A 19,482-nucleotide genomic window follows, 5' to 3' on the forward strand; every position below is an offset into this window, starting at 1 on the left:
GGACGCGCGCCATTAGAATCGCGTCCACCGCGTTGTCCGGAGTCGAATGTGCATTTTCGAAGATCCTTGGTTCCTCGCAATTAAGACCTATGAGGCCGAGGGTGCCCCCGGCAGATCATCTCTGAGTGGATAACGAGCGAAATCAACGGATTGGCGATTCCCGGAACGATAGATCAAGGGCGGGCCAGCTATTGGAAGGTGAAAAAGGGCGACGAGGGAGAGAAAAGGAGCGGGAAAAAATTCGGAACAAAAGGAACCTGTTACGGCGCCAGGATCCTTCCGTGGGACGTCGTCCTTACCGTCTCAGTCCGACCGGATCCTTCGCTGTGTCAGTGCCACGAGGGATTGCCTCCCGTGAAAGTGTCTAACCAAATACTGCTGCCAGGTACGATCGAATTGCACACAGGCATCGCTTTCTAGGTTCTTTCGTTGCCGAACTCGGCCTTCTTTGCATTTGGTAGAACCGTTTCGAGCGATTTTTTAGTCGATTTCGAGAGAAGCTAGGATTGCAGAGCCGATTACTATGCAGCGACCAATCGTTTCGCCTTTGGATCGTACTCGTGCACGAATAACTTTGTGTTTATTCTTTAATTTCGTTTACTTTCGAATTAAAATATCTAACACACTATTTATTCCATAAATATAAAGTTAGCCTCAAACCTAGCGAGCAGCAAAGACATTTTAAAATATGCTGCTTCGCAGCAACGTTGAATTTATTTAAACTTTCTGTAATTTTTGTTATAGCTTGATACTTGAATGAAGAAATTTATTTAATCGTCTCCTACGAACGAGACTTCGTGACAATTTTGATCAAAGAAATTTGAAACCGGTCAAAATGACCGCCACGGTAAATCCAGCGTTAATTAGGTCGGAAATAAATTAAATTAAACCAGCTACACTACCCTACACCTTATCCAGAGATCTCGGATCTGAGAACTCGTACACGATTTTTCCTAAATAGAATAGCAGCGGAAAAGTCGCCTTTACGTCGTACGAGCACGAAAGCGTGCTTCCTTCGTCCGCGTTCTCTTCTCGACGTAACAAGTTCAGCAGAGAACAAAGCGTTGAAACGCATCAATTAACAAATAAATAGACGAAGCCGGCGGAATCCGTCAGGGAATGCGGAGGAGGCGAGGCTTGCGTAACGTTGTTGCAGTGCCCGAGAAATCAATGGCATTTAGTCGCGAATTAAAACCGTGTTTACGTTTATCCTTGTATCATCCGCGGGGAGGCCGGAGTTTCTCCTGTCGCAGATGTTCGGTCCAAACCCGCGAATTATAGAACGCTGGCATACTGTCAGCGCGTCGTGACAACGACGCGTCGCGGTTGCCAGCGTCGCGTCGCCTCGCTGTCTTTCCCAATTCTCTCGTGTCAAGGGAACGTCTTCGCGCGAGCATCATCGATTTCACGTCCGGGAAAACTCGCGAACGGCCTCGATCGTCCCTCGATTGGCTTGGTTTCAATTATTCTGGTCCCGGAGACCAGAGACGCGAGTCTTTGAAGTCGAAACGATTGTTTCGTGTTCGTGACATTTGCGACGACGTCGGTCGTGGTCCCTGGTCGCTAGAAGATCTACGTCATCTTCGCGGTATTATCGCGAAACTGAATAATAACCTCTTTCCGGGACAAGACGTTTTAGGGTCTAGAGTACAAAAAATTCTCCCTAATTGACGCTCAGATTGCGCACTAAAATGGACAATTTGGGAAGAGGAGATATCGAATAGTTATTCGAGCCTCGCGGCTCGTTTTTGTCCATTTTTGTGTCCAATCCGAGGCTCGATTAGGGCAAAAATATAGCGTCAAAATAACCTTGACGCGACCTTGACTCAACCTCCACGATCGTTGCTTTAGTTTGCCAAGTTAACAAAATTCCGTCGTCTTTCGTTCGTTCGTCCGAAAAATACCAGAAATCGTTTCGCATTTCCGGTGGATATACGGTTTCCGCGACGCGTTGACGCTTCGAAATTGATTAACAAGAAAAATCGGCGGCCGTTCGAATGGAATGTTTTCCTCGTCGCGGCGTTTATCGCGACTCGAAATAGGTTCGCAACGCAAATCGCCACTGTTTCGTCAGCGCGATTGCGATTTTTATGTGGAACGAGGAAAAAAAACCGACGAGACTGTCTGCATAAGTTATGCTGATTCTATCACCCATGCTGCCTGCTAACAACCAGTTTACGGGCAGCGAAGGAAACACGTGTTGCGAAACTCTAGTGTTCAGATCGCGTCCGAGTTAACGATTCAAAATCGCGAATATTAATTTTTCGTCGAATCGACGAAGATCGATCGCGGTACACGAGATTCTCCCTAATCGACGCTATTGGCGCTCAACAACTACAAAAACGAGTCGAATAATAGTATCTCCTGTTCCGAAATCGACCATTTTTCTGCACAATCCGAGCGTCAATTAGGGAGAATTTATTGTACACAATATGCTGCAGACAATCGATGCAGTTAACAAGTGTTAGATTACAAGAACAGTATTAATTAATATTATTGGTTCGACGCTATGGAGCGTCAACTTGGTCGAAACAAATTGACAATTTGCGGCCATCGAACATATAATTCTCTGCGATGAACGTGACCTTAGTTCTACCGTTCGCTCTTGTTCTACCGCGGGGACGCGAGGCATTGAAATCACTCGACAGATAAGGGTGTTGCGACAGAAACGTGTTCCTCGGGATTCTCATCTGTTTCTCGAGTGCAACGGATCGAGGTCTCGCGGCGGAACCGAGAACTTCTCTCGAAAATCTTCCGCCGTATGAAATCATTTCCAATCGATACTCCTCCGTTAGACAAAAACCAGCGACGCGTTAAGATCTTGCGAAACTTCTTCGACGGGTTCTCCGTTGGAAATCGATTCGTTTCGTTGATCGAAAACATTACGTCACGGACAATCTTGGTCGTGATTAGCAGCGACTAAAACACAGTCTCGAGCGCGATATAATAATGTCTCTCTAATTGACGCCCGGATTGACCACAATAAATGGACAATTTGGGAAAAGGAGATACGATTATTCGGTCCATTTCTATAGTCACGAATTGTCAACAACTATAAAAATGAGCTTCGAGGCTCGAATAATCGTATCTCCTCTTCCCAAATTATCGATTTTAGTGGACAATCTGAGCGTCGGTAAGGGAGACATTACTGTATTCTGTCCTCCGGAGAAATTCGAATGGCCGAACGGACCTTCAACCCCGTTGCCACCCTTCAACGCAGCGTAATCATTTTATCGCTTCACGAATATTCCTCGTAAACGCTTCGCGCGTTCCTCGGAATCTCTTCGACGCACAGTTCGACGTAGTTCGACGTAGTTGGACGTAGTTCGACATATTTCTCCCAAGAGATCAATTTTTGTTAACGCGTCGAAAGATATTCGATCTTCAACGCTCTCGCGTACTGGAATTCATCGGGAATGCGCGGAACGCGTAGATTGCTTATCGAGCACGATATTTTCCGGAGTTATCTTCCCGTCGAAAAATCGTAAGACTTGTTCCCCGTGCCTGCGAAAGATCGAGACAACGGGCGGGACCTCGAAGCTCGTCGACGTTCGAACGATTCGCCGAAGGTCGGAGCCGAACGGTCTGTCGGAGACGACGCGTCCGCGACATCGTTCCTCATCGGGCGACAAGAGAAAGTACACGAAAATACGATTCGCGGCACGATAAGAGCCCCGGTGTTACGTCGCCGGGTCGGTTCGATCGAGAGCGCCGCGATCCATGGCACTCGGTGTCGGATTCGCGCGCGAACACCGGCCTCCTCCTCGAGGTCCCGCGTGCCGAGCGTGCGATCTGTTCAGTCGACGCTGGTCGCTCGTGAAAATCGGTTCGCCGGGGCTGGTTCCCGCTGTCGTCGACTCGCGTTGTGCAATCTGCCGCTCGATTTCGTCGGTAAAAAGGACCGTGTCGGCCGCGATTGGCATCGGCGAGACCATCGGCGATCCGCTCGTTTCGCACGACTCGCCGCGTCCCGCCGGCTAGAACGGTATTTATAGAGCGGACCGCGCGACAACTCTTCGATTCGCACCTCCCGCGAGCAGATCAAACACTTCCGACCACGTACTGTGATGTTTGGCGACGATCCGCGCACCGTACGTACATAATTACGATCATTGAGCCGCGGGTGTGCAGCGGCGACGCGGCGTTCTCGATCGTTGTCGCCTCGCCAGGCGGAGAATCGCACGCGACGCGCGCCGAAACTCTGCGATTTTTCTCGGGCCGAATCTTCCTCGTTGCTCCGAGTACGTTTTTTCAAGCGGTCGCGAAGACGCGACGATCGATCCTCCAAACCGTTTTCAATCGCGTCCGCAGAGTTTTTCGAGGCTCGAACATTCGCGGATCAATCGGCGATCCGTGTTACAACATTAGGATCACGTGGCCGTTTGTTACGATAACTTTTATACGACGAGAAAGCCTTGAATTTCATACGTCCTTCCAACAGAGCCTGCAACGACACAACGCGCGTATTATTTTCGCGCTGTTATCTCTCTTAGTTTATACCCGTCGACGATGTGCCGATATCTTCTCCTTCCTAATTTCGCAAATATCTACTGAATTACAACCGCGATATCTTAACTCTGTTCGGTATCTCACCGGTGTCGCCGCTTGGATGTCGGCCGACCGGTGGTCGATTTTTCAAACGATCCTGAATCCGATGAACGAACGACGAAACGCGGTTAACCCTTTACACTCGAGGTTGTTTTAACTTTAAAGCTGAACTATTCTCTCTCTCGAACGTACAGTATTTCGATTTTGTATCATTTTTGCATCGCATGGGTACGAAGTTAAACTAATTTGCCACGGTAGAATACTTAGAATTTTAACAACTGTTCAAATATAAAGGAATTTAATCGTGCAAAAGTTACTTAAAAAAATTATGCAGCAAGGTCTAGCGGCGCCACAGAGTCGACGTTCGAGCGCAAAGGGTTAATAAAGAAGCGAGCGGATGAGAATTTCTCGCGAGCGATAATTTCGCGTTCTTCCGTCGTCAGCGTTCGCGGCTACGAGTAATCGAAACGCGCTGGACTCGCCCGTTTTCAGTTTCTCGACACACGGTTTAATCGTCTCACCGTCCAAAGCCGGCTACTAATCCATCACGCGAAATCGCGGAGATCGCGCGCTCGAGTTACAATGCTCGAAAGCGTTCCAACGTTTCGACGGAAGTCGCCGCGGTCTCGATGCTCGCTTCGCTCGCGACGAGGAAAATATTCCGAACAATTTCTCAAACTCGGACGCGGGCGGTTCGAATGCCAAGGGGACTCGCATTGTTTTAAAAAAAAAAAAAACTCGAAATCGCCGCTGATCGAGCAGAAAAAAATCGCTGCTCGGGCTCTTCTCGCGGATTCCGCGGGTTCCGCCGACGCCGCGTTCGCGCGTACGATCGGAGTTCATTCATTTGGATCGACGCGATCGGAAAAGCGTGGTGGTCGGTTGTTGGCACGGGGCCTCGTTAATGTCACCGACTTCTGGGCACAGCAGCAGCTGGCAGCGGCCGTCGAGTGTCGCAACAGATTCCTTCGCTTCCGGTTCCAAGTCTTGGACGACCATTATCCTCGCGTTTCTCGTCCGAAACAAAAGCACGGACGACTTTACGTAGAGTAAATTGTCCTTGATTGACGCTCGGCTTACGTTGTACAGAAAAAATGGCCAATTTGGGAAGAGGAGATACGATTGTTCCAGCCTCGCGACTGGTTTCTACATTCGTTGACAATCGGTAGCTATAAAAGTCGCGAGGCTCGAACGATCGCGTCTTCTCTTCCCAAATTGTCCACTTTTCTGTACAAGCCGAGCGTCGATTAGCAGGATTTACAGTACAATTAAGGGACGTACAGTAAATTGTACGGTAAATCCTGCTAAAATCGACGCTCGACTTGTACAGAAAAATGGACGAGATTCGGAAAGAGGAGACGCGATCGTTCGAGCCACGCGACACGCTTTTATAGCTACCGATTGTCAACGAATGTAAAAACCAGTCGCGAGGCTGGAACAATCGTATCTCTCCTCTTCCCAAATTGTCCATTTTTCTGTAAAAGTCGAGCGTCGATTAGCAGGATTTACCGTAGAATTTACTGTACGTCCCTTAATTGTACGGTAAACTGTACTGTACTGTTACTACTGCTAAACTTACTACTAAACTGTACTGTACTGTTACTGTACGTTCCTTTCGATTCGGTCGAATAGATCGCTCGTTGGAAGCGCGTGTCCCTGCGCGAACGTGTCGTTCTCGTTGTTTCTTCGAGCACGATACGAGAATCGGCTTTTATCGCGCTGTAATTTGAACCGAGCAAATTTGAATACGATACGGTAGGTAGCGGCTTTTAATTTCCCCGTTACTGTCGACAGCTAAATACTAACGCAGCACCGTGTCAGTCGACCTTTGACAACGCCAGATAACGAAAGTGTCCGGTTAAATCGTACGTAAGCCGATCGAAAATGCTGAGGATCTTGATCTCGATCTGCTGCGCCGTGGCCGCCCTCTCTCTCGGGGTCCTCGGCAATCCTGTTGCCGTGCAAGACGGCGAAGGGCTCGCTCTGCGGATCCTTCACACGAACGACATGCACGCAAGGTAATAAATTTTGTTCGTCGACGAAAAGCGAGGAAACCGGAGACACGATCTTCTCGATCCTCGGACGGCGGATCATCGTCTTTTACGATTTCTCACCGTCGGCCACGTTTCTAACAATTCCGAGCTTTGTTCGGCAATTTTTCGAAACATTTTCGAAGATATTTATCGGAGATTTATCAGCGTTGTTCCGTTGTTCCCGATGTAACGGCAATTTATCTCGCTTAAACGTCGAGGATTTAGTTATCGCGCGATCGACGCAAAATTGACCGCCCTGCGAGGGTTAATCGAAACGGTTCACGCGTCAAGGAAAAGATTTCACCGTGTTCCCGCGATACGTCGAGCCGATTATGCGCGCAGAAACTGTCCGGGTCGATGAAAAAATAAGAAAGTCTCCGTAACATATGCGGGAATTGCGACACATCCGTGTCAATATTGAGTCAGTCGAGCCGCTTCTTTCGTGCGTCGATCGCTAATTGCGAGCAGTCCGATGCTAATACGCCGAACGCAGCCGTTTAAACGTTAATTTGTTACCTCGCGTATATCGATATGAAAAAAAGAAATATTCATTTGGAGTACCTGTCCACGGCAACGAGTCAATTCCTCGGGCTCGTTCATGTTCCTCGTTATCCAGCGATCGATGAGATACGATCCGAGAGATAATTTTATTTGTCCCTCGGCGCGAGTGACGGGCGGAATACTACTGTCTCATTAACCATTCGCATTCGATTCACTGTGAAATTACGTTTTCAAGAAACTAAAGTTACGTAGAACTCTGTATAGAATTAGCTCGATTAACCGAACTGGATTTCCCCGCGAACTTTATCATTTAGATTTCATCATTTTTAGATTTTTGATTATTCCGAGTACGCGATGTTTCCAAGTACGCGAAAGTCTCCCTGATCGACGCTCGGATCGTGCACGAACAATGGACAACTCGGGAAGCGAACTTTGTCATTTAGATTTTTGATTATTCCGAGTATATGTGATGTTTCCAAATACGCTAAATTCTCCCCAATTGACGTTCAGATTGTGCACGAATAATGGACAACTTGAGAAGTGGAGATGCGATTGTTCGAGACCCGCGGCTCATTGTTATATTTATCGATCGTGAATAATTGTAAAAACGAGTTGCGAAGCTCGAATAATCGTATCTCCTCTTCCCAAAAATTGTCCATTATTCGTGCGCAATCCGAGCGTCGCGCGCGATTAGGGGAGAATTTACTTTGAATATTAATGTATTTTCAAAATAAATTTCCTTCGCCAAGGAAAACGAAAAAGTTACTTCGAACGACCTCTGCTTACCCTCACCCCCATTTCCGTATCGCGAGACATTTTTGGGACGCCCTGTACAGAAAGACCTCGCTCGAACGTGGATCTATCGAACATCGATTCGGTAACGCGAAACGCCGTACGATTCTACGAGATTCGGCGTTTCGAACTGTTTCCTAGCCGAATCTTTACTTCGCGCCGTTCCGTTCGAATTTTCGTTTTCGGCGACGTTCGAGACGCCGCGATATTCTTCTCCGGCGAAATTCGATCTCGGCGTAAAGGTTGCTTTTGTCCGCAGATTCGAGCAGACGTCGAGATTCTCCGCCATCTGCTCGGAAAACGACGCGAGCGAAGGGAAATGTTACGGAGGATTCGCGAGGCTGGCGACCCTGATTCGAGAAGCGAGGCGATCATCCGTTCCTTCCCTCTTCCTGAACGCGGGGGACACTTATCAAGGATCGATATGGTACAACGTGTACAAATGGGAAGTGGTCGCCAAGTTCCTGAACCTGTTGGCACCGAACGCCACGGTACGTTCGCAAACTTATCATTTTTTATATCACCGTCTCGTCGCGCCTCGGCCGATTTCGCACGCCGATTCGGTCTTCCGAACCTGCGGCGAATTTAATTGACCCTTCGAGGACGAATGTCGACATACTGCCAACATCAGAAACACGTATCTTGTTCCAGAAGTTGCGAGTGCGTAAATCGATGTTTCGCACGCAACGGTAGATCGATATATTGGGTCGGCAACTAAGTAATTGCCGGTTTGTTCGATGAAATAAAAAATCTTTTTACTTGGAACGAAGTTTAATCTGTAATGTGTGTGTATTTTCCATTTTGTTCGATCGACCTTTTGCCATCTCTCCGACAACTTGAAAATTCCACGCTCGTAGAAAGTCTGATCCTTTTCGGCCAAAAACTGAGTTAAGCGAGATTTTACAGCGTCGTCGTCGTTAAAAGTTTTACCACGAAGGGAGTTGTCCAGGGATCGAAACAAGTGGTAATCCGATGGCGCGAGATCAGGGCTATACGGTGAGCGGTAACATCGATTCCCAATCAATATCCATGAATTTTTGCCGAGTGGACAAAGACGCGTGCGGCCTGGCATTGTCCTGCTGGAAAATGACACCTTTACGATCGACCAGTTCTGGTCGCTTTTCCTTGACCGCTGCATTCAATTTGTCCAGTTGCTAATAATTCTATAATATAACATTTACGGATATCATGAAAATGGGAGCGAGAGACATCTGTAACTGAAATCGGCAATTACTTAGTTGTCGACCCAATATATCGTTCATTTTTCCGATTATTCAAGTGTCCGATACATGATCCGGTTCTACGAGGAAAATATCGTTGATCGTTTAAAGAGTTCTCGTCCGCAAAGGGTTAACGCGGTTAAACGTGTACCACATGCGCCCGTTCCCCTTCGTTTCGCTATCGTTCGATTGTCACGCGCCAGTCCTGCCGCGCCCGCCGCGTCGTTATATCATAAGTGTCGTAATTGTCATTATTCTTGTCATTTTGATCGGACGTTCATTTCGTTTTTCTTTGTTTCCTTTTTATCTCATTTATTTCGAACTATTATCTATTCAACGAAAGCCGTGAAACTCGTTCGTACCTAGCTGCATCGGAAGTTATTCGTGACTCGCTCTAAACATATTCGGGATTTAGGATCGTGAATTTTTTTTCTTATCGCTAGGCGTCGCCTAATCGAATACATTTCGATCGCGCCGACCGACAACGAATCGTCCAGCAATTTGAACGACGATTCTGCAAATTACCGACGATGACCAGCGAGATTCGAACTTGAACAGCTTCGACAAATTAACGCGTCGGAAGCATCGTGTGTCGTAACGCGTCGAGCGTCGGCTCTCGTCTCGCAAATCGAGACGAGGATTTCTCCGATCGATAGCAGGAATTTTTCGAGCGTCTTGGTCTCGATCGCTCGCGGTCTCCGTTCTAACCTCGTTTCTTCTAAATTGAGCCGAGCCCGATTCGCGTACTCGAGACTTCTCTATAATCGGCGCTGGGTTTAAACTTTTAGGCACGACGCGCCACTATAGTGGCTTCCGCGGATGTCATCGCTCTGAACGACGCGCCGCTATAGCGACTTACTCTGGTAGCTCATTCGGTCATCGTTCGGATCGAATAGTCGTCTTCGTATGCGTTGTTTCACACTTCTTTTGTCTTCGCATCGAATTACAATATACAGACTTATCTTAACGATATAGCTGTTAACGATATAGCTGTTAACGATATAACTGTTAACGATATAACTGTTAACGATATAACTGATAACAATATAACTGTATCTTAAGAATATACAGACGCTCTGTACAGTACGTGTCAGACTCTGCCGTCCAGAGGAATAGCCTCGCGCAGAATTCAGCCGTGCCTAAAAGGGTTAAACTGCCGTTCGGGGAACTAAAACGTCGTTCATGGTTTTCTTTTTCTCTTCTTTGCGAATCAGAGCTTGGGTAACCACGAGTTCGACGACGGCGTCAAGGGTCTCGTCCCCTTCATCCAGAACGCGTCGTTCCCCATAGTCACCGCGAACCTGGACCTGAGCCAACAACCGGACCTAGCAGCCACGAATTTGCTGAACAGCACCGTTCTAACCGTGGAAGGGACAAAGATCGGCATCATCGGATACTTGACGCCCGAGACCAAGACGATCTCTGTCACGGACAACGTGATCTTCCTGGACGAAGTGGAAAGCATCCGCAGGGAAGCGAGCCGGCTGAAAGCGCAAGGCGTCAACATCCTGATAGCCGTCGGGCACTCCGGTTTCGACGTCGACAAGAAAATCGCCAGAGAAGTGGAGGACATCGACGTTGTGATCGGCGGGCACACCAACACCTTCCTTTACAATGGCAAACAACCCGACCTTGAAACGCCCGATGGCCTCTATCCGACGACGGTGGTGCAGAAAAGCGGCAGAAAAGTGTACGTGGTCCAGGCGTACGCGTACACCAAGTACCTGGGTAATTTTACGGTGAAATTTAACAAGGAAGGCGAGGTCACCGAGATCAAGGGCAATCCTGTGTTGGTGGACAACAGCATCGAACAGGTAATTTATTTGCTTCGATCAACCGATATTTCCTCGCGACCCGCCGAGCTCCGCGAACAAATCACAGAAACTGTTAGAATGTTTTATATATCGAGCCGGAAATATTGCCACCGATCCGTTCAAACTTCTACGATCGTGTGGCATCGCTGATTAAATCCGTGAAATTGGCAAATTCATTGTTTATAGAATACGGTGTCGAGTTATTCTGGCTTGTCTTAGGGCGAGGTCTCCAGAAATAGTTACTAACAAATCGATGTGCACAGAGATCGGATCAATGGTGCAACGGAAATGTAGCCGAAGGTCTATTTTATCGTTCACGATTATAAATATTGACAATTTTACACCGATTAGTAAGTTATTTGTCAATATTCCATTGATTATATAGATTTTTCCACGATAGAACTTTGACCGATGGCGCCATCCGCGGAAAAATGGTCAAACCGGTAGACAAATTGCACATGTCCTAACTTGTTGGTAGCTCCCTCACCGGCAACGTGCTCAAACTTGTAGACAACAAGTCCGATGGAAGTAAATTTCCATATTCCTGCGATTACTTTCACACATAGTTTTCTCATTGGGTTCCGTTTCTAATTAAATAGTTTTTAACCATTTTTTCGAACCACCGCACTATATTTGCTCATCTGCAGACAAGAAGCATTCAATTACTGTCTTTTCTAACAATTAATTTATTAAGTTAAAGACATAATTTGTAGAATGTTGAATGAACCATTAGCAACCTTTCCATATATTTTCGAACAGTTTCGACACGTCGTTGATTACTTATTAACAATTTTCGGCGATGCCGTTCAATTCTCTGGCATGTCCAATGAGAAAGACAAGAAAAATCGATTACGCTATAAAGATAGAAATAGTGGCCGGTGGCGCCATCTACGGTGGCGGGTTTGTGAACTAACTTTCCCTATCTCCACCGTGTGTAAGACGAGGACAGAGATAGTGTGCGACAAGGAGGATAGATGTCCCGGTTGTGCCACCAACTATTTAGACGGACTTCGAATTCCCTGGTAAGTGGTAGGAACACATGATATAGATGGAGGTATCCGACAAGGACAAACTTATGCGTTTTACGAAGCGAGAGAAGGACGCACAGTGAGACTCTCTCTCGACGTATCAATTCGAGGGAAGATTCGTTAATAACTCAATTACCAGGAATAATTTATAAACATTTGCGATTGGAGCATGTAGAATGGACCATCAGCTACTTTCACATATAGTTTTTGATCAGATTTTATGCGTTATTAGAGAGTTATTAATTAATTTTGACAGGCAGTATCCCCGCGTAACCTCAAAAATTTAAACATCGTTCTACAAATAATTATTTTTCTGACTTTGCAGACATCATTTGTGATTATTTATAATCGAAGAATGTAGAATGGACTTCTAGCAACACACCAATCACAAATTTAATCATATTTGATTCATTATTAATAAGTTATTAACAATTTTTGCGCGGGAGTATTCTCCAATCCTATTGCCGTAACGGTGCAGACAAGGACAGGTAGATGGCGCAACAAGGATGGCAATAGTCTGAACGTGCCAATATCTTTGTTTCCTACGGCTCCTGATACTATTCTATCAGAAGGTGTATAAAAGAGAGTTAGTGGCACGGAAAAGATATTTCTGTCTTTGTCGCACATTCTACCTTTCTCTGTCTTACACACGGTAGGCACTGGACCGATAAACATACCTTCCAAAAATTGTTAATAACTCATTAATTATGTGTCGGATCTTTACAAAATTATAACAGAAATTTAGCTGAGACTTCACTCTAGATTCTTTGGATACAAAGATGCATAAATTGTGTTTGTAAAACGGCAAAATTAATTATTCTCGGAGGCAATGTCAAATTATTTGAATTTACATCGTAACGGCTATTTCGAAAAATGATAATAAACAGCTAACGACGAACAAATTATGATCCAAAACGCATTGTGAAAGTTGCTGGAAGGCTACTCTAGATTCTTCAATCACAAATGTGTATTAATTGTTATGCCAAAGAGAGTTATTAATAAATTTTTGATGCAGTGTTCCGACAGTGTTGTCTGGAAACAATTTCTTAATTAGTTATGCAGCCATAATTTATGCACCTTTATGTGAAAAGAATGTAAAGTGGAGTCTTGGCTAACTTCTCATTACAATTTTGTTGAAATATTTTGCACAATTAAGAAGTTATTAACGATTTTTGGGAACTGGAATTATCTTTCTAATGCTGGCAATGTGTTTGACGGAGAAAGACAGATGGCGCAACAAGGACAGAGAACGTATCAGGAGATAAGCAGCAGCTTCAAAGTTAGTGACACGGAAATCGTATCTCCGTCCTTGTTGCGCCATTTACCTCTCTCCGTCTTACACATTAGAGATATTAGAAAGATAATTTCACTTCCCAAAAATCGTTAATAACTTACTAATTATGCATAAAATCCCAATAAATTTGTAATGAGAAGATGGCCACAACTTCGCCTTGTATTCTTTTGACGTAAAGATGCGTAAATTATGGCTGCGAAACCTATTAAACAATCGTTTTCAGAGAACGTATTTATCTCATTAAGGTTATGTCGAAATAGTGCTCCTAAAATTTATTAATAACTCTCTTTGGCATAACAATTTATACACATTTGTGATTGGAGAATCTAGAGTAGACCTCCAGTGACTTTCACCATACGTTTTCGATCACGATTTGTTCGTCGTTAGCAATTTATTAACATTTTTCGAAATAACCGTTACGATGTAAATTCAAATAATTTGACATTGCCTCCGAGAATAATTAATTTTGCCGTTTTACAAACACAATTTATGCATCTTTGTATCCAAAGAATCTAGAGTGAGGTCTCAGCTAAATTCCTGTTATAATTTTGTAAAGATTCGACGCATAATTAATGAGTTATTAACAATTTTTGGGAGTTCTGGTAGAATAGTATCAGGAGCCGTAGGAAACAAAGTTATTGGCACGTTCAGACTATTGCCATCCTTGTTGCGCCATCTACCTTGTCCTTGTCTGCACCGTTACGGCAATAGGATAGAAGAGTACTCCCGCGCAAAAATTGTTAATAACTTATTAATTACGAACCAAATGTAATTAAATTTGTGATTGGTGTGTTGCTAGAAGTCCATTCTACATTCGTCGATTATAAATAATCACAAATGCTGTCTGCAAAGACAGAAAAATTAATTATTTGTAGAACGATGTTTAATTTTTTGAGGTTACGCGGGGATACTGCTTGTCAAAATTAATTAATAACTCTCTAATAACGCATAAAATCTGATCAAAACCTATATGTGAAAGTAGCTGAAGGTCCATTCTACATGCTTCAATCGCAAATGTTTATAAATTATTCCTGGTAATTGAGTTACTAACGAATCTTCCCTCGAATTGATACGTCGAGGGAGAGTCTCGCTGTGCGTCCTTCTCTCGCTTCGTAAAACGCATAAGTTTGTCCTTGTCGGATACCTCCATCTATATCATGTGTTCCTACCACTTACCAGGGAATTCGAAGTCCGTCTAAAAAGTTGGTGGCACAACCGGGACATCTATTCTCCTTGTCGCACACTATATCTATCCTTGTCTTACACATGCTAGAGATAGGGAAAGTTAGTTCACAGACCCGCCACCGTAGATGGCGCCACTGATGGCTATTTTACTCGTAACCAAACGGCTTTCCTTGTCTACCATATCATTTATGATTATTTATAATTGATAAAATTAGAATAGACCTCTGGCAATTATTACAGTAATAAATTTAAACATATTTGGTTCGTAATAAAGAAATTATTAACGATTTTTGTGAAGTGGTACTAGAGTAAAACTCTATATCCCTAATGTGTAAGACAAGGAAAGGCAAATGGCACAACAAGGACGAAGAACGTATGAGGATATATATATATTTTCTAAGTAGAAAACTGTTATAACTATTTATTCATGGATAATTTAAAAGGTAATAAATTATGTGAATACAACTAATTAAGTGTTTTAAATTCTTCGCTTTTGTTGAAACTATAATTTTACTATAACTAATAATTTTATAGACTTTACATAATAATATTTCTTAGCATAAAATATCTTCTCTTGATTTCTCAGTTGTATTAAAAAGTAAGATGTCAAGTATTATAAAAATACCTTAGGTATTCTTTAGTATATTCTGTCATTGTTTAAATTTTCAGGCAAAGGACATTTTGGAAGAACTAGAAGGAATGAGAGCAGCCGTTAATAATGTGAGCCACACAGTAGTTGGAAAAACCCATGTTTTCCTCAACGGAGATAGTAAAGTCTGCAGACGCGTAGAGTGCAATCTTGGCAACTTGATTACTGATTCTATGATCGATTTTAATGCTCGGGAGTATGGCAACAAAGATGGCTGGACAGATGCAGCAATAGCTTTCCATAACAGTGGAAGTATTAGAACTTCTATCAGCAGGAGCAACGATGATAAAGTTACCAGGGGCGATATTCTTAGTGTTTTACCTTTTCATAATTCTATAATAAAAGTAAAAATGACTGGAGAAACGATGCTATCGGTTCTAGAATGGAGCGTTTATTACTTGAACTTAAACACAACTTCAAACTTGCCTGGTGGATTTATACAAGTCTCGGGTCTTCAGGTATGGATGGAAATCATGGGCATTATTTTGTTGAAAACTCAATACCTCTTTTAACGTGGTTTCATCAATCTCACAGGTGGTTTATGACTTAACTAAACCAAGCAATTCTAAAGTGGTTTCAGTATATGTACAATGTGCAAATTGCAGTATTCCATCATATAGTGAGTTAAAAAAGAATGAAATCTATATGGTGCTTATGACTGATTTTATGCAATCTGGTGGTGATGGATTCGCTATGTTAAAGGATCTCAAGACGTATCCTTTGGGTATGCTATTTACTTCTTCTTAATCGTAACACTTCCAATGAAATATACTTACCTTTTAGTAAACAATCCATATTTTATTTAAGGTTCGACTACAGCAGATATACTTTCACAATACTTTATGGAACACAGCCCTGTGTACCCAGGTGTTGAGTGGAGGATCAGTTATGTAACAGAAAACCATAAACCTAACAGTTTTGGTAGCAATGGTTCGAGTAACCTGCATCAGTCTGTTATAGTAACTATTTTATTACCATTATTAGTTAGCTGGCTATTCATAACACAAACCTGAAGAGTAAGAGCATAGGTTGAGTATAGTCAGGATTAAGCAGTATTTAAAAATCGAATAAGTTACATAAATACTTGCAGTTGTTTATGTGCGTCCTATCTAAGTACATCTCTACCTCAAATTGTACATTTTTACTATAGGCTTTAAATCCCTCTTGTCGAGCGATTAATAATTTATAAATACGATTCATTCAAATTTCCAGTTGTTAATAATTCAAACGAAAAAAATAAAATATTAAATTTATATTTTTTTATTTAACGATCCATGGATCTGAATACAATACAACACACACACATGCGTACATACATATTGTAAATGATTTATAATATCACAAAACATTATCTGTTATAAAACCATCTTACTAATAAAGTAGACAAGAAAATTTTAGGAAAAGGATGGTCAGAAAGTTAAAAATTACTCAGAAGCCTGTCAATGTAAAAACAATTGTTGTTTACAGTTCGAGTATTTTCTTATTGTCAAAACCTTTTTATTTCAATATTATTTGTCAATAAATATATTTCCATGTTTATCTAATTATAGTAAATAGCTAAAGAAAATACTCTAGATACCCTTCTTAGGAAATGCCTAAATTAAAAGACTTAATTATCTAAATTGTTATCTTGTTAAAAAATTTGACATTGATTGACTTCTGATGTATACATATAAAAGGGGAAAATCTCTTTACAGTTGAGGAAGCCTAAAAACATTTCCCTGTAGAGCGTAGATCTGTTTCATAACCTCTACCGCATTAGTAATTTCTCTGTTAGGTAATGGCACCTTTTCATGTAAAATTTCAATCATTTCGATTATGTCAGGTAGAATATAAGGTTTATCATCCAGGTCGCCTGCTTTAACGATCTCAAGGTAGTCGTTGAATTTTAATAGCATTGTAAGGATTTTGCTCTTGAGGTCCTTGATCAAAAAAGTAGAGAATACAATTTTTATCAACTGATCATTTTTGAGTTCAATTATATTATTAAGCAGCTTACATTATCTATTGTAGGAGTTATTGCAGATTTTAAGTTATAGTATTCTGGCCAATCTTCCCGGCATGCTACACAATTACAGTTGAAATGAAACTGCCGCAAAAGTTTCATTTGCCTCTCAGATTTTTTATCAAGGCCATATTGATAACCATAATCACAAAATATCTGGAAAATTCACATTGATAAATTATGATAACATAATTTTTCTGAGCGTTTTCATATATTACTACGTACCTGTTCACCTGGTTTAATAGGATATATGGTTATTACGGACATATTTTTGCCCCTATCAACCCTTGTCGTGTTTGCATTGCAGTTATGGTTGAGCAAACTGGAAAATGGCAATATGCAAGCACCACGATATTCGGTAACTACGTGTTCCTCTGAAATCTGAAAATATCAATTTCATTGTTATGCTTTGAATTTTATGCTACTAGAAAATTATTTGAACAAGTAAATGTAATACAATCAATTATATAATTATTAATGCAGGGACTTATTGCATCTTTCTACCATCAAATAATAAAAGGATTGTTACAATTTTTTCCCCAAATAGAAATTATTTATAACTCGATTTAATCAATATTTTGTGTGTTAATTTTTTTCATGACAACTTACCGAGTGTGCATTACTAGGAATTACTTGCTGATGTCTTAACACCAGACTACCAACAAATATGACATCAGGATTCTTCATTAATAGAGACAAATCATTCTTCAGTGGCTTTCCGAACATGTTAGTGCATGTAGCCAAAAAATACAAAATGAAAGAACTATCCAGACATCTGGTAAACAGATCATCGAATGAACGTGTTTCAGTATTGGTTATAAGACTTAATATACTTCTGTACTGATTACTTTCAAAAATTCCATTCTTAGAGAAACCTTTTGTACGAGGATCTGAAAATATTAATATAACAATAAGGAATAAATATAATTAATCTGAAACAAAAATAATTTAGAAATGTCTTCCTATATAATATATTCACCATTGTACGTATCAACTTCTTCCAATTCTTTTCTTAAATCGTCTATATTACTTTCTTTCACAGCCTGTATGGCTAATCTTAAGCTAAATAAATCTTCTGTACTATATTTCATCTTCAACATTGGGGGAAATACTGCACATTCCATATCATGACACTTCTTCCATTGCTCTATTCTACATTCTTCGGAGCAATACATGGCATAAATGCAACTATTGCAAGGTATGTTGGCATAGCACACTTCTAAGCAGTTTGAGCAGTGAGTATACAATTTATCTTGATGTAATAGTTTTGAATAATACGTTTCTGTGATAATTGTTTCTCCAGGATTTATTCTACGATTCGCCACAATATGCCTACCATATTTTTCATTATATATCAAGCTTAATGCATCTGATGCGCATGGAATTTCATTGTTATAACTCTTTATTTCAAAATAAGAATTTGTATTATTTAATTCTGTACCATTGGTATATTCCAGAGAACTATTTTTTTTCTGCAAAGCCTTCAAACTTTCAGCTTTCCTCATATAAAGTTTGGCTTTTGAATTATCTGGACATGATAAAACTAATGCTCTCTCTATATCTCTAATACACTCTTCATACCTGTGCAACTTTAACAAAACTGCAGATCTATTACCATACGCTAGAGCAAGCTGTTTGGATGAGCATGGTGCGTTCGCTATACTTTCAGTGTATAGTTTTAAAGCTTCTATGCAAGAAACATTTGTCAATGGTTTAGAAACATATATCTTATTACCTTGTGCTCTAAATTTCTCAGCTTCCTCAGCATTTTTAGGATTTTGATGTACTACAGGAATTATATTATATTCTAACATCACATTTAAAGTAAATTTTATTCTGTCTTCGTCTGTACATAATGTGTTGAATGTGCCAGTTATCTGCTTACGTTCATCAGGTGTTACTTTCAGGTTCAGCAAGTTAAATTTTTCCATTTTATAATACGTCAAAGGTTAGTACTGTCGTTGATACTGGTTGGTGTTAGTAGTGTAGCCAGGGAGTCCGTCGCGTAATGTACATTGGTGTACACACATCATTAGGAATCTCATAGCTAGGGACATCTCTCTCTTGGACATCTCTACACTACATAATGACTACAATATGTATCTCAAATATTCCTAACCAGTTTAAATATCGGTACAGTTAGCAGGCAAAGAATCCTGTTAACAAACTTTGTTCTTCACCATTATTAAAATTAAAAATTTCTACCTGCATTAAATATTAACGTAAAAAGTTTGAATTGTGCTAATTAACAAAACATACACATTTCACAGTTACATATATATCAAAATGTTGGTAGCACGTGCTCTTTTTTCATTGCCATTAAGTTAGTCAATTCTGTTGAACAACTTAAGAAATATTTACCGTAGAGGTTTTGTTATCATATCCGAAACAAAACTATATTTTTGTAAAATGT

General features: G+C 41.8%; 2 protein-coding genes across 4 annotated transcripts; one reads left to right on the forward strand and one right to left on the reverse strand.

Moving 5' to 3' along the window:
* Nucleotides 1-21: 21 nt before the first annotated feature.
* LOC117226463 (protein 5NUC) lies at nucleotides 22-16,317 on the forward strand. 3 transcript variants are annotated; one of them, XM_033480792.2, is made up of 7 exons: nucleotides 22-385; nucleotides 6,343-6,566; nucleotides 8,134-8,365; nucleotides 10,309-10,908; nucleotides 15,085-15,522; nucleotides 15,599-15,788; nucleotides 15,872-16,317. In XM_033480792.2, exons 2-7 carry the CDS (start codon nucleotides 6,433-6,435, stop codon nucleotides 16,075-16,077), a joined length of 1,800 nt encoding a protein of 599 aa, XP_033336683.2. In that variant the 5' UTR covers nucleotides 22-385; nucleotides 6,343-6,432; the 3' UTR covers nucleotides 16,078-16,317. The 3 variants fall into 3 exon arrangements, with proteins under 3 accessions (XP_033336683.2, XP_033336684.2, XP_033336682.2); XM_033480793.2 differs by lacking the exon at nucleotides 22-385 and adding an exon at nucleotides 3,765-3,985; XM_033480791.2 differs by lacking the exon at nucleotides 22-385 and adding an exon at nucleotides 3,766-4,091.
* On the reverse strand, nucleotides 16,309-19,480 carry LOC117226464 (protein-lysine N-methyltransferase SMYD4). Its single transcript, XM_033480794.2, has 5 exons — nucleotides 18,049-19,480; nucleotides 17,679-17,959; nucleotides 17,295-17,450; nucleotides 17,064-17,225; nucleotides 16,309-16,986 (listed from the first exon to the last, which is right to left on the reverse strand). Exons 1-5 carry the CDS (start codon nucleotides 18,998-19,000, stop codon nucleotides 16,756-16,758), a joined length of 1,782 nt encoding a protein of 593 aa, XP_033336685.2. The 5' UTR covers nucleotides 19,001-19,480; the 3' UTR covers nucleotides 16,309-16,755.
* Nucleotides 19,481-19,482: the final 2 nt, after the last annotated feature.

The sequence above is a fragment of the Megalopta genalis genome, chromosome 11 (genome assembly GCF_051020955.1).
Source record: "Megalopta genalis isolate 19385.01 chromosome 11, iyMegGena1_principal, whole genome shotgun sequence".
NCBI lineage: Eukaryota > Metazoa > Arthropoda > Insecta > Hymenoptera > Halictidae > Megalopta > Megalopta genalis.